Raw genomic sequence first — 17,038 nt, 5'->3', positions numbered from 1 at the left:
TTGAATACATTAATATATGATAATTGGACTACAAATGTTTTTTGATCAATATAACAATATACCTATTTTAACTTTACTTGTTAATTTTTAAAAATTATAAAATTTTTTTAAAATAATAATAATAATTATCAACAAAATATGTTGATAAAATTGAAAAAAAGTAATAAGATCTTCTATTTTCATAAAACCGTATTCTATTTTTAAGATCTCAGTTAGGTTAGTTTAGCTCAGAGGTTAGGTATTCGGTTTGCGTTCGTTAGGTTGTGAGTTCGATTCCCTGCGTTTGCGAGATTTTCTTCGATAGGAGTAAATAAATATAATAAATTGTAAAAATAATAATTAAGAATGTGTAACGTAAAGATAAAAAAATGTTGTACGATAATTTATTTTTTTAATGATAAAATATTGATTTCTTTTAATTTTTAAATATTTGTAGTCAGAATTCATGAGAAGTAAGTCAGGAATCTTCAAAACTATTTTATAGAAAGAAATGTCATTTAACATCACAAATAGTCACAGGGTTTAATGATTTATGGTATGGCAAAAAAAAAGGGTCTCTGACCCTCATAAAAAATCTGACTACTATTGACGATTCTTTGACTAAACCTCACTTATTGTGGTGTTCTGTGACTGCAATCGTAACAAAAACAGTCTCAAAACATCAGAGATCCTGACTAATTTTTTGACGTTTTGTGATTTTATTTTTAGCAGGGTACAACTATAATTTGTAGGTTAGGTTAAGTTATTATACAAATTAGTTAAAATTAACAATAATTATAGAAAATTATAAATAAATTAAATCTAAGAAATGAATTGAGCGTCTACATGCAATAATCGGTCGAGCACTCGGCTGAACGCTGTAATGCCAGTCAGACGGGTCAAAAAGTAAAAAAAAAAAGAAAATGAAAATTTTGATTTTTAAAAAATAGTACCATGCAGAACATGAAGAGACGCATCTTTTTTTCCTTTGAGATTTTTTTATAGGACGAAAATTTAATTTAATAAATCCAAAAAACTGAAAATTTTTTTTTCACTATTTTCATTATATTTTTAAACATAAATCGTCGTAACTTCCACAAATATTAATGAAATCGATTAAAATTCGGTATACAAACGCATTAGGGTCTAGAGAACATTGCCGGACATGCTTGCTTATATACGAAAATAAATAAAAAATATGTACGAAAACAAAACACTATCGCCTATTATTCTAGCAGACGAAACTCTCCACGCGGCGACTCGCTAGCGCGCCACCCGCTTTTTCAAAAAACACATATTTTTGAAAGTTGTGAATGAATTGACTCGAAAATTTCCAAAAAACTTCTTTATATATTAATAAACAAATGTCTCACTGGAAGTTCTTTCAACTCGAAAGTTCCTCACAGACTTTTTCTCGGCGAAGGTAAGAAATCGTGATTATCGACACGATTAATAATAATAATAATTTATTGAATAATTAATGATTATAAATTTTTTTATTAATTTATCGTATTCTCTAGACCCTAATGCGTTTGTATACCGAATTTTAATCGATTTCATTAATATTTGTGGAAGTTACGACGATTTATGTTTAAAAATATAATGAAAATAGTGAAAAAAAATTTTTCAGTTTTTTGGATTTATTAAATTAAATTTTCGTCCTATAAAAAAATCTCAAAGGAAAAAAAGATGCGTCTCTTCATTTTCTGCATGGTACTATTTTTTAAAAATCAAAAGTTTCATTTTCTTTTTTTTTTACTTTTTGACCCGTCTGACTGGCATTACAGCGTTCAGCCGAGCGCTCGACCAATTATTGCATGTAGACGCTCAATTATTCTTAAAAATTTTTTACAGTCATTCAAAAAGTTATTTCAACATTCAAATTTCTACATACAAACTCAAAAGAGTCATTCAAAAGTCATTTTCCACATTCAACTTCACATACACTAATTCAAATGAAAATTCTAAAAAGTTATTCATTTATTCCAAATTCTAAATTTATTCAAATTTTATATTTTCAAGTTTTAAAAGTTTAGTGATTTTTCTACAATTATTACCGAATCAGAAATTATCAAGGAAGGACGATTAATCGAATATATTTTGCATCTTCAGGGAAAATTATCTTTGATAAATAAAAAAGTAAGTTTTAAAATTATAATTACTATCTTTTCTTTATTTCTTTTTGAAAACTTTTTTCACTTTCTAAAAATCTTTCACAATTTCCCAATTCCAAAGAATACTGCAGTATTAAAGCTGGCGGTTATTCTTTAAAATTTTATAATTTTACCTGTGATTCCAAAATTTGTTAACGTCACTTTATATAGTTATGACTAACAAATTTTACTCCTTATATTATGTATTTCCTTAATTTTTCAATTATCTATAAGAAAATTCAATAGAAATAAAATAATCAAAATCAATTCCCAAACTATTGGATGAGAATCCAGGCTCAAAATTGTAATAAAATTTTTATAACTATAATTTTAATTGAAAATATAAATATTAAATTATTATTATTTGTTACAACCCTGCTAAAAATAAAATCACAAAACGTCAAAAAATTAGTCAGGATCTCTGACGTTTTGAGACTGTTTTTGTTACGATTGCAGTCACAGAACACCACAATAAGTGAGGTTTAGTCAAAGAATCGTCAATAGTAGTCAGATTTTTTATGAGGGTCGGAGACCCTTTTTTTTGCCATACCATAAATCATTAAACCCTGTGACTATTTGTGATTTTAAATGACATTTCTTTCTATAAAATAGTTTTGAAGATTCCTGACTTACTTCTCATGAATTCTGACTACAAATATTTAAAAATTAAAAAAAATCAATATTTTATCATTAAAAAAATAAATTATCGTACAACATTTTTTTATCTTTACGTTACACATTCTTAATTATTATTTTTACAATTTATTATATTTATTTACTCCTATCGAAGAAAATCTCGCAAACGCAGGGAATCGAACTCACAACCTAACGAACGCAAACCGAATACCTAACCCCTGAGCTAAACTAACCTAACTGAGATCTTAAAAATAGAATACGGTTTTATGAAAATAGAAGATCTTATTACTTTTTTTCAATTTTATCAACATATTTTGTTGATAATTATTATTATTATTTTAAAAAAATTTTATAATTTTTAAAAATTAACAAGTAAAGTTAAAATAGGTATACTGTTATATTGATCAAAAAACATTTGTAGTCCAATTATCATATATTAATGTATTCAATTAATAAAATTTGCTTCAGCAAATATTTAATTAAACAAAAAATTCGTATGTAAATATTATTTGAATTCGAACTTAAAAGAATATGTGTAATATACAAATAAAATAGTCTAGAATAATAAGATACTGTCGGATTGTCTCAAGTAAACTCTGAGCGAATTTTATCAGGTTTTTCGCTCACGTTTTAGCACATTCATTACTATTATAATTAATTATAATGATAAGAATTAATTAATATGCATATATTAATTACTATATTATTAAAATTCAATTTAACATAATTCTTCCACAAATCAACTAAATAATTACTAATTTTAATTTCTCTTTTTAGCATACTGCACTATAATTAGATGTAATATTTAGTTCAAATCAAATTTACATTTAGTGAAAACTGGATCAAATTCGCTCAGAGATTGATTGAGCGATCAATTCATATATTCTATTTTACAAGAGACCGGAATGTTTTTGCTCATCTAGTTGTAAAAAAATAAACTTTTATGTGAAATAGCCAGCGATTTCTAATTTTTTTCAAATATATATATATATATATATATATAGAGTTAACACAATGGTAAGAATAGGTTTTCAACATATGTTGCTTTCTTATAACTAAATGTAAGGAAACTAGCTTACTGTAAAATAATAAATACAAATTTGAAGTAGAGACTTTAAAAGTATAGTCGTAGTCATTGAAGCCTTCCCTTTTCTGTCCTTGTCTTACAAACGTGATTCCATATATATTATATGTACGTTAGAAAAGGACAAAAAGAAAAGTATAGGCCAGAAGGATCTTTTATGGTTTTATGGCTTTTCATTGCAAAATTAAAAATTGTTGCAATAATAAAATTTTGATTCTCTCACTCGGTAGTATTTAATAATATAAGAAGATGATATCGATCATTCCGAGTCAAGGATTAAATAAAAGATAAAAACATTATTCTTTACGTTTCAATGGCACAGCCATCCTCTTCAGAAACTAAAAAAAATGAAAACATTATTCAAAAAAAAAACTTTTTTTGACTAAGTAAATTTAAAAGTGATTAAACGTCTCAATTGACACCATTGCTAATAGACAATCTAGCAATATGTCTAATAGACATCTATTAGCAATCGTGTCAATTGAGACGTTTAATCACTTTTAAATTTACTTAGTCAAAAAAAGTTTTTTTTTTGAATAATGTTTTCATTTTTTTTAAGTTTCTGAAGAGGATGGCTGTGCCATTGAAACGTAAAGAATAATGTTTTTATCTTTTATTTAATCCTTGACTCGGAATGATCGATATCATCTTCTTATATTATAAAAATTGTTGCATTTGAAAAAAATGATTTTTAAATATTATATTCGTAATGTACATGTTAATACAATTACAACGATATAAAATTTTTTGCAAATATTTTTAAATTATTGAGAATTAATTTTAATTAATGGAGTATTTATTGTATAATCATTATGTAATTTTAGAGTTGTTACATAATGTTTTATATCATTGGAATCGTTAAAATCTATAAATTACAAATATAACATTTAAAAAAATATTTATTTAAATTTAAATAATTTTTTATTTTGCATTAAAAAGTCATAAAACCTGATGGACCCTCGTAAGGACCCTTCTGTTGGAAAAAGGGAATATATAATATAATAGAGTTATATGGTGGGTTTGAGTGGCCTTGGTACCTCTCTTGGAACCCTTTTTACAAAAAAAAATAAAACGTAGTGAGAAATCGTCACTTTTTAGAAAACGTCAGGCCCATAAAAACTATTTAAGTCAGAATTAGTCAGCAGCATCACAGAACATCAAAATAGTCTCAAAACGTCAGGATTTCTGACGTTTTGAGACTGATTTCTGATTTTATTTTTAGCAGGGAAAAATTTATAAAATATTATTTATGTTACATTACGTAACAATGTTTTAATTAAATTAAAATAATGAAATTGCTCATTTGCAGCAAATGTTGGACACGGTACTTGCAAAAGTAGTTGTACATGTACATGATAAGGTCCAGTAGTTGGATATTAAATAAGTAAATTAAATGATTATTTGTTTATTTATTTTGATTATTCAATAAACTAAATAATTTAATTAAAATATAATTAAACTAATTATATTAATTCAATTAATTAAACAAATATTTGTACAACTATTGGGTACAACATATAAATATAATGTAGTTTTCCTTTCTCGTTCACCGCCCCAGGTGAGTAGAGGGTCAATCTCTATCACCTGGATGCGAAGCTCAGGGCCGTATCTTTAACTCAGGGTTCCCCCTGGTCTAAGATATTTCCCAGAGACGTACCTTAATGTTCCTAGTTCACGTCAGGCAAGAGTATCAGGTACATACCTGATTCTTCAACCCAATCGTTTCCCTTCTAGTTTTCCCTGGAGACGATTATCTCAGAGTGCACGTTCTAGTTTTCGTTTGCCGTGATAGCTTAACTTACATTATGGATAAATTACGGGATTCCTGGTGAACGCGATAGCGAATATTAAAGGTACCTTTGTTTAATTTCAGACAAGTAACTGGACAAAACAATCACATAGAGGGCGGTGCCGTCGAGCAACTCAAAAGATCAGGTTGACTCACTCAACCACAAGTTATTTTGCATTGTATCGAGTCATTGTTTTATTACTCATTGTTTTATATTATCTTATATTTTGTATTCATTATTTAACTTCTATATCTTTATTTTTAATATATCTTTCTTTCGAAGGTTTAAACTAAGACTCGTTATTGACTATACCTCTCCTCTAGATCATAGTACGCAAATGAAGACAAATAGATGGCGCTTCACGCCACAAGTAAGAATTAAGTGAACACAAGGACTCGGTCCCCATCTGGCGAGCGAATCCTTTGGCAATTAAAATATAGATCATTACACTTCTAATCTAAGGTTTGATAGCCATATTGAAAAAAACATTTCTAATTTTAGCAGATTCATTTGGCAAAGTCTGACCCAAAAAATAAACTTTTAATCTTATGAAACGAATTAAAAGTATTAAAAATTTTAAGATTTTCATAAGCGACTGTCTTAAATATATATATATTTTTTAAATTTACATTAGTGATGCACAAATTATTTGTAAAGATTATTTATACGTTGATCTAACGCTGTTATGTTATTTTGTATAATATTTAAATTCGTTGTAAAACTATCTTGTACTCCTTTCAAGAAAATTTTATTATTTTGAAGTCCTAAAAATATTTGATTCTGCAACTCTTCTAGTTGTCCTAGTGATTTACTAAATTCGGCAGCTGAAAAAAAAATAAACTCATAAGAAAACGAATTTTCCAAATATTATACAAATGAAGTATTCTAAAAATTATAATTCAAAAAATGACATTTTTATGTTTTTTACAACTTAGCTGCTGTAGTACAATTTAATAATAACAAAAACTTTTATTAGAGGTGAAAAGCCTTCTTCAAAATAAAAAAAAAATCTTTAACTTTTGTTGTAACACAGAATTATTTATAAAGAATATATATTTTTTAAATTACCTTGTTGATGAATTGAATTTAATGTTATCATACGATTTAGTGTTTGCGGCAAAATGGATGATACAGCTTCTACTTTCTTTACAATGTCATACATTTCAGTTATCTGAAACAAATGAATATTTTTATTTAAATTTTACTCGAATATAAAACACGCGAGTAAATTTATCTTTATTGAAAAATCTTTATTTATTCTTTATTGAAATTTATTTATTATTTAAGTTTAAACAAAAAAAACTTTTAAATTTAAAAATTTTCTAGAATATTTGAGTAATTCCATATGAGATTGAGGGGTCTACTCTCCGATTTCTTCCATACTACGTTTTCGGGTAGGGGTAAGGAGTCTAAGTGAGCATTTAAATTTTTGAGAAAAAAATATTAATTATTTTTCGAGATATTTGCATTAAAAAAATTATTACTTTTTTTCAATTACTCACAAATTTTCCACTTTTAGTCCTAGAAAAAAGTTTCTTTAACGTTTTTTGTTTGGAAAATATTAAAGTTCAAAAAAAATAAATTAAAATTTTTTTAATTTTATTTATTTAAAAATTAAAGTTTATTTTTAATTTTTAAACTTTTTTTATGGGACGCTTTCAGAATCCGCAATTGAAATTGAAAAAAAATTTAATATAAAAATTTTAAAAAAGATATAGCCATGTTTTTGAAAAAAATGCTATTTAAAAAAAAATTTTTTAATAAATTTTTTATTGGAAGTTAATAGGTATCAAGAAATGCTTAAAACCTTTAAATATCGTGTCAAAAAAGTTCAAACATGATAATAGTGCGAAAGGTTTTTTATAAATTCCAGATAACATATCAAAAATGGAGACCAATATGGTGAATGAAAATGTTTAACATTTTTGATATTTTGAAGAAGATATAAATTAACCTTTTGTTCTCTGTTAGAATCTTGTCCTGCGACCGATTTTCTTTGTGCTATAGAGTCCATTTTAGATATTAAAGTAGAAATTCTACTTTCAACTACATCCAGTTGTGAACTATCCAAAAGAGCAGATTTTGCTCCCAATTGATGAATAGATTCCAAAACCCCTTGGCATTTGAGTAACTGTAAAATTATCAAAATTTCATGACCAATTTTTATGTGACAAAATTCCCGTGTAATTTATTCATAAACAAGTAAAATGATAAATACAATAATTTAATTTAAAATTCTAAACTTACCTGAGGAAATGTGGACAGCTTTGTGTTTTTAGTACCAAGAATATTTTCTAAATAACCAAGTCTTTGTTCAAGTTGTCCAATGCGTGCCATTTCTTGTAATTTAGCTTTCTCAGGAAGATACATCATCTGATATTTAAGCATTCCGCATTTATCTTTTTCTATATCTAAAGTTGTATCACTGCATTTATTGATATTATTGATATCCTTTAATTGTTTAAACAATTCTATTTGTGATACCAATTGCCTAAATTTAAACATCGCACATTAAAAAAAAATTCATTCATCAGTTTCATATATAATATATAAATTGTATGAGTAATAATTTTTGTAATAATTACTTAAAACAAGAGCCTTGTGTATCTGATAAAAAGTCCAATTCATTGCCAAGTGTTTCATGCAGTTTTAAATCATCTAATTGTTTTCCAACATTTTCAAGTTGAACCATAATATCTACAGCAAATTTTAATTCTGTATCGTCTTTAGGCTTTTCCTGTAATGTTTATATATTTATAATTAAGCCAGCAATATCTACAACACTATGTTGAATTTAATTTAAAACAAGACTAAATATAATTATTTTTAATGCCTAAAAGGATATATTTACAGTACCGTCGGAAATTGTCGGTACGATTGACGTGCGCGAGATGAAATGTTGATGTCGCACTTAAATTAAGATATTTTAAGTTTGAGAAAAGCTAGAGACTTGAAACTTAGATCACCTGAAAGCTGATAAAATTCTGCTTCTGAATATATACCTATAATTTTTTTTTGATTTTCTGGAGCGATTATAACACTGGAAAGATTTCGAAAAAAAACGTCTAATTTTCCCAATTTCGTACCCAGTTTTTGATTCCCTGCATAATCTAGGAAAATGCAAGGAAAAATTTGTAACTCCTACAACATAATCTTTAAGATCTTAGCTTTAAAAGTAATTTTTAAGACTTAAAAAATATTGTTTCGTCTTTGAGATAAGTTGAAAAATGTCAGAGCATGTTTTTACACAACTCAGCGTCAAAGATTAGTTCTTGCATCCTCGCTACTTCTCCCGTTCCTTGCGCCAGGGCCGAATATGCGTGCGGGCCTCTGCTTGAAACCCGTCTTGTATTTTCTTATATTTACAGTTATTGATTATTAGAATATTAATTAATTTATTTAAAAAATGTTATTATTATTAGTTAATTAAAAGTTTAACAAATACTTTTTAATATTGTACTTACAATTTACCAATTTGGAAAAATGTTCTTCTTTTTCAGAACTTTAAAATTTTTTGTTTAAAATTTGTAATTAATTTTGAAGAAAAACTCATGAATTTTTATTTTTTTTAAACCTGCGTGATAATGATTCTTAAATTTTTTAAAATTAAAAATCACTGACACAAAATTAAGGCCTTCACAATAATATTAATATGTATTTAGAACAAAAGTCACTCTCACAAATTTTGCATTAAATTTATTTTAAAATAGAACTTTCAAGTGTGAAGTTTGAACAAGTACTGTCTAATTTATCAATAGATTCTATAAGCTTTTGTTTGCAAAATTCAATGAATCATTGTTTTTCTTTGCTTATTAGAAATTGTCGAAATATTATTCTCATATTTAACATAAGATTCCAAAACTTTTCAAGCTATTGACAATATTATAAGTAAAATTTAACGAAAAGTTTGAATGTAGATACAAAAATTAGTCTGGATTAAAAGGGCAGAAAGTGCATTTTCTGAAAAAAAGAACTTTCTTATGTACACTAAATTATATATTGTATAATATAATATAATATATAATAATAATTAATATTAATAATAATAAAATATTTATAACATTTATAATAATCAATAACTGTCAATATAAGAAAATACAAGACGGGTTTCAAGCAGGGGCCCCAAACGCATATTCGGCCCTGGCGCAAGGAACGGGAGAAGCAGCGAGGATGCAAGAACTAATCTTTGACGCTGAGTTGTGTAAAAACATGCTCTAACATTTTTCAACTTATCTCAAAAACGAAACAATATTTTTTAAGTCTTAAAAATTACTTTTAAAGCTAAGATCTTAAAGATTATGTTGTAGGAGTTACAAATTTTTCCTTGCATTTTCCTAGATTATGCAGGGAATCAAAAACTGGGTACGAAATTGGGAAAATTAGACGTTTTTTTCGAAATCTTTCCAGTGTTATAATCGCTCCAGAAAATCAAAAAAAATTATAGGTATATATTCAGAAGCAGAATTTTATCAGCTTTCAGGTGATCTAAGTTTCAAGTCTCTAGCTTTTCTCAAACTTAAAATATCTTAATTTAAGTGCGACATCAACATTTCATCCCGCGCACGTCAATCGTACCGACAATTTCCGACGGTACTGTATGTATTATATATAAAAACTAAATATAATACGTCTCCTGTCTTTTTAAGTACCTTTAATTCATTTATTTCATCCGTTAGTTCTTTAATTTCTTCTTGCAATCTTTCAAATTTTTTCCACGGCGTTTCTTTTTCGCCAAGAGCTTGCCATTCACCATATCTAAAACAAAGTAAGCAGTAATTAGCTTTAATAACTAAACTTTAATTATTTTAAATTTTATTTATATCAATTTTGAAAAAATATTCTTGTTATTCTATTCCTTTCTATTCTGTGTGATTTTTAAAGTATAAATATAAATTATTTCAGAACTCTGGTTTTTCGATGACTATAACACGGTTTAAATCTTCAAAAATATTAAAACTAAAATTTTTCTCCTTTCATTTTATAAAAACTAATAAAATTCAATTAGATATCAAAGAAAAACACAATTTTCAATTTTTTAAATATTTTTTTTGTTTCTCTGTCAAAAATTAATATTTTTCAACGTTCATGGGATCATTGGAATTATTATTATTATTACATACATATATAGGAATATATCAATCCTCAAAGTCAAATAAATAAATTTAAAATCCTTTTTTAACGTTTTGACGGTACAACCGCCCTCTTCAGAAACTGAAAATTTTTTTATTATAAAACTTAAATACAAATCATTATTTTACATTTTTCTTTTTGTACGGTTAATTAAAATATAAAAGTATAAAAATTATTTACCGTAAAAACGAGTGTCAGAAAGAATTTGATTACGTGACATTACAACGACGTCAACTGACAAACTAACTGGGATACAACAGTCTTAGACGAAAAAGAAAACAGGTGTACATTTTTAGGTCAATGAACCCATGGTAGGTGTATATAAAATAATAACATTTTGATACATTTGATAGTGAAGACTAGTTTCTGAAATTGATTCAATATTTCCATTTAAATTATTTAGTAAGAAATATAACTAAAAATTAAAAAAAATTTTATTTATATGAATAAACAAAATTTTCCCCTTATAACAACTTTTTTTCAAATTTTTAGAAAAGAAATTAATATAATTTTTATTTAAATTTTTAATATCTTCTTTTTTGTTTTAGTGGTTTGTACTAAACCTACATTTTCAGGACGCTTCTTAAACTTTCGATCTCATCACCCGATTTCACAAAAAATTGCTATTGTTTATAATTTAATTGATAGGGCAATTAAACTTTCCAATGTCATTTTCCATGATAAAAATATTGAGATTGTTAAAAGATTATTGTTAGAAAATGGCTATCCCCTTAACTTTGTTAAGAAACATATTAAGAAACGACTCCATGTTATTAATGCAAACCAAAATAAACCTAGCATGGAAACACAGTATCGTCGTGCTAAAAAAATTGTTTTACCTTTTTCGGAAGATATTTTTTACAAAACATCTAATTTATTACAAGATCTAAATATTTTAACGATTCCGAAAATAAACAATAACAACAGTTATGTAAAAATAGGTAAAGACGTAACCAAAAAAATTAAAAAAACAAATTGCGTATATAAATTAAAATGTAAGGATTGTCTTGCGAGTTATGTGGGAGAGTCAAAAAGAATGCTTGGAGTGAGAATTGAGGAACATAAAAAATCAAAAACAAATGTCATAGCTCTACATAGACAAGTACGAAATCATGAATTTGATTGGAATGACATATCGATTTTAGACAATGAACCAGTTTGGCGAAAAAGACTAATTTCTGAAATGATACATATTGGTTTACAAAAGAAACCACTAAACAAAAAAGAAGATATTAAAAATTTAAATAAAAATTATATTAATTTCTTTTCAAAAAAAATTTGAAAAAAAGTTGTTATAAGGGGAAAATTTTGTTTATTCATATAAATAAATTTTTTTTTAATTTTTAGTTATATTTCTTACTAAATAATTTAAATGGAAATATTGAATCAATTTCAGAAACTAGTCTTCACTATCAAATGTATCAAAATGTTATTATTTTATATACACCTACCATGGGTTCATTGACCTAAAAATGTACACCTGTTTTCTTTTTCGTCTAAGACTGTTGTTTCCCAGTTAGTTTGTCAGTTGACGTCGATGTAATGTCACGTAATCAAATTCTTTCTGACACTCGTTTTTACGGTAAATAATTTTTATACTTTTATATTTTAATTAACCGTACAAAAAGAAAAATGTAAAATAATGATTTGTATTTAAGTTTTATAATAAAAAAATTTTCAGTTTCTGAAGAGGGCGGTTGTACCGTCGATACGTTAAAAAAGGATTTTAAATTTATTTATTTGACTTGGAGGATTGATATATTCCTATATATGTATTAATATTTTACCGAGTGATAAATTCTGTTATACTGTATTATTATTATTATTATTTTATTATTCAATTCAAATTCTTCCCTAGCGTATGCAAACCGTGAAATTTGGCTCAAAAAAAGTTAAAAAATTAAAATTCATGTTTACAACAAACTATCATGTTTACAAATCAAGTAAATAGATCATATTAAAATTCTCTGATTTATGTAAGTAAATTTCACTTTCACGGTTTGCTTAAGCTAGGGATAGGGCCGAATTTAGACCCGCGGGGGCCCTAAGCATTAGACAGGAGTTACCGAAAAAGGGACCTTAAGTGAAAGTCCATCTGCAATTGCATTTCCGATTTTTTTTCTTTTATTACTAATTGAGACTAGCTTCCATGAATTTTTTCAAATTTTTTTAGCAAGCCGTTTTCGAGTTATGGAATTTTTAAAATTGGAGAATTTTAATGACTTTTAATTTTTAAATGCTCATAACTTCCTTAAAAATGCATCAATTTTAAAGGTCTTTTTTTCAAAATGTGTGTTTTTATACTTACTTTTCAAAAAAAAATCGAAATTTTTTTTAAACGATATTACTATCAAATTTTTGAGTTTTAATGATAAAAAGTTATTTTTCTCATTTGACGTTTTGATCGATTTTTTCAAATTTAAAAGAAAACTACTTTTTACGAAACTTTTAAGCGTAGCCCGATAATAGGCAAACGATTTTTACAATATATTCGGAATTTTTCAAAAATTTTTGAGTTTTTAATTTTTTAAAAAATATTTTTGGTTTTTTAGGGTTTCGTACCCAAAGGGGGAACTCTATTAATGAGACTAGTGAAGCAAGCCATGTACCCCCCCCCCCCTAGCGGCCTCACGAAATTATCTAGAGGGCTGAAATTTGGTACACATACCCGTGTAGAAATTGATCTAGTTAAATCCTATTTGCTATCTGGCCCTGATAAGGGTTGAATCATTATAGTCTGATCGGGGATTTACCGGGACCTGATAGAGCCCTAGATTACAAAAAACATTTTTAAATAAAAGTAATAAATGAAGTCTTTGGTATTTCTTTTTTTAATGACCACATTCAAGTAATAAAAATAAATGTCAGATTGTCAGTGAATGTCTTTCCTGAATGTTTAAAAACAAAAAAATGTGTTACAATAAAATGGCAAAGGAAAAAAGTACAAAAAGAGTGAGGAGATATCGATTTATAAAAGGACTTAAAAATTTAATGCAAAACACTAAAGAAAGTAAGTAAATATTTTTAATTAAGATTTTCTAACAATTAATTTTAGAAACTTCTATAATTTTTCTTTATCTAAATATCATGTTGCAAAGTTAAATTACACCAAAATTATCTATGCGGCCCATTTCTATGACTGCAAAAAATTATTTATTTTTTAAAACATGTTTCTTGAAATTATTTCTCTTTAGGTTAATGATACCTTTTGAAATGTTGCAAAAAGTTATTTTTAAACGAAACAAAATTATTTAATTTTTAAATAAAATATTTCAAAAAGCTTTAAATTTGTATTATATTTCTGAAATTAATATTGCTTAACCCTGCTAAAAATAAAATCAGAAATCAGTCTCAAAACGTCAGAAATCCTGACGTTTTGAGACTATTTTGATGTTCTGTGATGCTGCTGACTAATTCTGACTTAAATAGTTTTTATGGGCCTGACGTTTTCTAAAAAGTGACGATTTCTCACTACGTTTTATTTTTTTTATAAAAAGGGTTCCAAGAGAGGTACCAAGGCCACTCAAACCCACCATATAACTCTATTATATTATATATTCCCTTTTTCCAACAGAAGGGTCCTTTCGAGGGTCCATCAGGTTTTATGACATTTTAATGCAAAATAAAAAATTATTTAAATTTAAATAAATATTTTTTTAAATGTTATATTTGTAATTTATAGATTTTAACGATTCCAATGATATAAAACATTATGTAAAAACTCTAAAATTACATAATGATTATACAATAAATACTCCATTAATTAAAATTAATTCTCAATAATTTAAAAATATTTGCAAAAAATTTTATATCGTTGTAATTGTATTAACATGTACATTACGAATATAATATTTAAAAATCATTTTTTTCAAATGCAACAATTTTTAATTTTGCAATGAAAAGCCATAAAACCATAAAAGATCCTTCTGGCCTATACTTTTCTTTTTGTCCTTTTCTAACGTACATATAATATATATGGAATCAAGTTTGTAAGACAAGGACAGAAAAGGGAAGGCGTCAATGACTACGACTATACTTTTAAAGTCCCTACTTCAAATTTGTATTTATTATTTTACAGTAAGCTAGTTTCCTTACATTTAGTTATAAGAAAGCAACATATGTTGAAAACCTATTCTTACCATTGTGTTAACTCTATATATATATATATTTGAAAAAAATTAGAAATCGCTGGCTATTTCACATAAAAGTTTATTTTTTTACAACTATAGATGAGCAAAAACATTCTGGTCTCTTGTAAAATAGAATATATGAATTGATCGCTCAATCAATCTCTGAGCGAATTTGATCCAGTTTCCACTAAATATAAATTTGATTTGAACCAAATATTACATCTAATTATAGTGCAGTATGCTAAAAGAGAAATTAAAATTAGTAATTATTTAGTTGATTTGTGGAAGAATTATGTTAAATTGAATTTTAATAATATAGTAATTAATATATGCATATTAATTAATTCTTATCATTATAATTAATTATAATAGTGATGAATGTGCTAAAACGTGAGCGAAAAACCTGATAAAATTCGCTCAGAGTTTACTTGAGACAATCCGGCAGTATCTTATTATTCTAGACTATTTTATTTGTATATTACACATATTCTTTTAAGTTCGAATTCAAATAATATTTACATACGAATTTTTTGTTTAATTAAATATTTGCTGAAGCAAATTTTATTAATTGAATACATTAATATATGATAATTGGACTACAAATGTTTTTTGATCAATATAACAATATACCTATTACTATTTTAACTTTACTTGTTAATTTTTAAAAATTATAAAATTTTTTAAAAATAATAATAATAATTATCAACAAAATATGTTGATAAAATTGAAAAAAAGTAATAAGATCTTCTATTTTCATAAAACCGTATTCTATTTTTAAGATCTCAGTTAGGTTAGTTTAGCTCAGGGGTTAGGTATTCGGTTTGCGTTCGTTAGGTTGTGAGTTCGATTCCCTGCGTTTGCGAGATTTTCTTCGATAGGAGTAAATAAATATAATAAATTGTAAAAATAATAATTAAGAATGTGTAACGTAAAGATAAAAAAATGTTGTACGATAATTTATTTTTTTAATGATAAAATATTGATTTTTTTTAATTTTTAAATATTTGTAGTCAGAATTCATGAGAAGTAAGTCAGGAATCTTCAAAACTATTTTATAGAAAGAAATGTCATTTAACATCACAAATAGTCACAGGGTTTAATGATTTATGGTATGGCAAAAAAAAGGGTCTCCGACCCTCATAAAAAATCTGACTACTATTGACGATTCTTTGACTAAACCTCACTTATTGTGGTGTTCTGTGACTGCAATCGTAACAAAAACAGTCTCAAAACGTCAGAGATCCTGACTAATTTTTTGACGTTTTGTGATTTTATTTTTAGCAGGGAAGTATTTAACATTTTTTAAATTACAAATTGTTGAAACTTTTTAATTTTATCATTAAAAAAATAATTCTAATAAGTAATTATATAAACATATAACATTTTATTTTATTAAAATTTAATCGATATTTATTTATTTATTAAAATTTCGAATTTTTTTAATTATTCCAGATGTACTGATGGAAAAATTCAACTTGAGCGAAGACAGCGTTCAAGGCCTCTTCCCAATTGCGTTTAACAATGCAGAAGATTGGGAAGGAGGACGCAAGATGAGGATGAAGTTAGATTTTTAAAGTTCATTTCTGTTGTGTTACTTTTTTTCGTTTATATATTGTATCCTCTATAATCTCATTTTGTTTGAAAAAATAATAATTTACTAACTTAAATGAAAGGGTTAACAATTTTGTTCATTTCAGTATTTTATTTCGATTTTCAATAATTAATAGTAAAAATAATTTATATAAACAAAATTATTACAAAAGTTAATTGTATTAATTATAAATTATAAATAATAATTACTATTTTAATATTTTTATTATAATATTTTTATTCATAAAGCAGATATACAATAAAAGAACTGATTTAAAACTTTACCAATTAGAAATTAAAGTAAACAAACATTTCTTTATATAAAATTTATATTTTTCAGTCTAAGGAATTACTAAAATTTCAATTATTAATTATAATTTGTGATTTAATTATCTTTATATGATTAAAATGTTAATGTTGTCAAGGAAAATTCCAAAAATCGGACAAGTGTGAGTTGCACTCGCACTAATTGGAGGGTCCCATACACCGACAACAATAACCTCTTTTTTGAATAGAAATAAATTATAAATAACTGGACAGGGTCAT

General features: G+C 25.9%; 1 protein-coding gene across 1 annotated transcript in view; it reads right to left on the bottom strand.

The window, feature by feature from the left end:
- Positions 1 to 6,235: 6,235 nt before the first annotated feature.
- The window catches only part of LOC127289479 (dynactin subunit 2), a 58,752-nt gene continuing 47,949 nt past the window's right edge, over positions 6,236 to 17,038 (bottom strand). The window contains exons 4-9 of the mRNA XM_051317439.1: positions 10,292 to 10,397; positions 8,228 to 8,379; positions 7,890 to 8,133; positions 7,597 to 7,773; positions 6,711 to 6,813; positions 6,236 to 6,466 (exon numbers count right to left, since the gene is read on the bottom strand). Coding sequence (XP_051173396.1) covers positions 6,288 to 6,466; positions 6,711 to 6,813; positions 7,597 to 7,773; positions 7,890 to 8,133; positions 8,228 to 8,379; positions 10,292 to 10,397 — 961 coding nt within the window. The 3' untranslated portion in view covers positions 6,236 to 6,287. The remainder of the gene's footprint in view (positions 6,467 to 6,710; positions 6,814 to 7,596; positions 7,774 to 7,889; positions 8,134 to 8,227; positions 8,380 to 10,291; positions 10,398 to 17,038) is intronic.

Source organism: Leptopilina boulardi, unplaced genomic scaffold, assembly GCF_019393585.1.
Source record: "Leptopilina boulardi isolate dan_hultmark-lab unplaced genomic scaffold, ZJU_Lbou_2.1 LbouV2_41, whole genome shotgun sequence".
Classification (NCBI taxonomy): domain Eukaryota; kingdom Metazoa; phylum Arthropoda; class Insecta; order Hymenoptera; family Figitidae; genus Leptopilina; species Leptopilina boulardi.
Note: the sequence above shows the minus strand (reverse complement) of the source record. Positions and strands in the feature narration are given on the sequence as shown.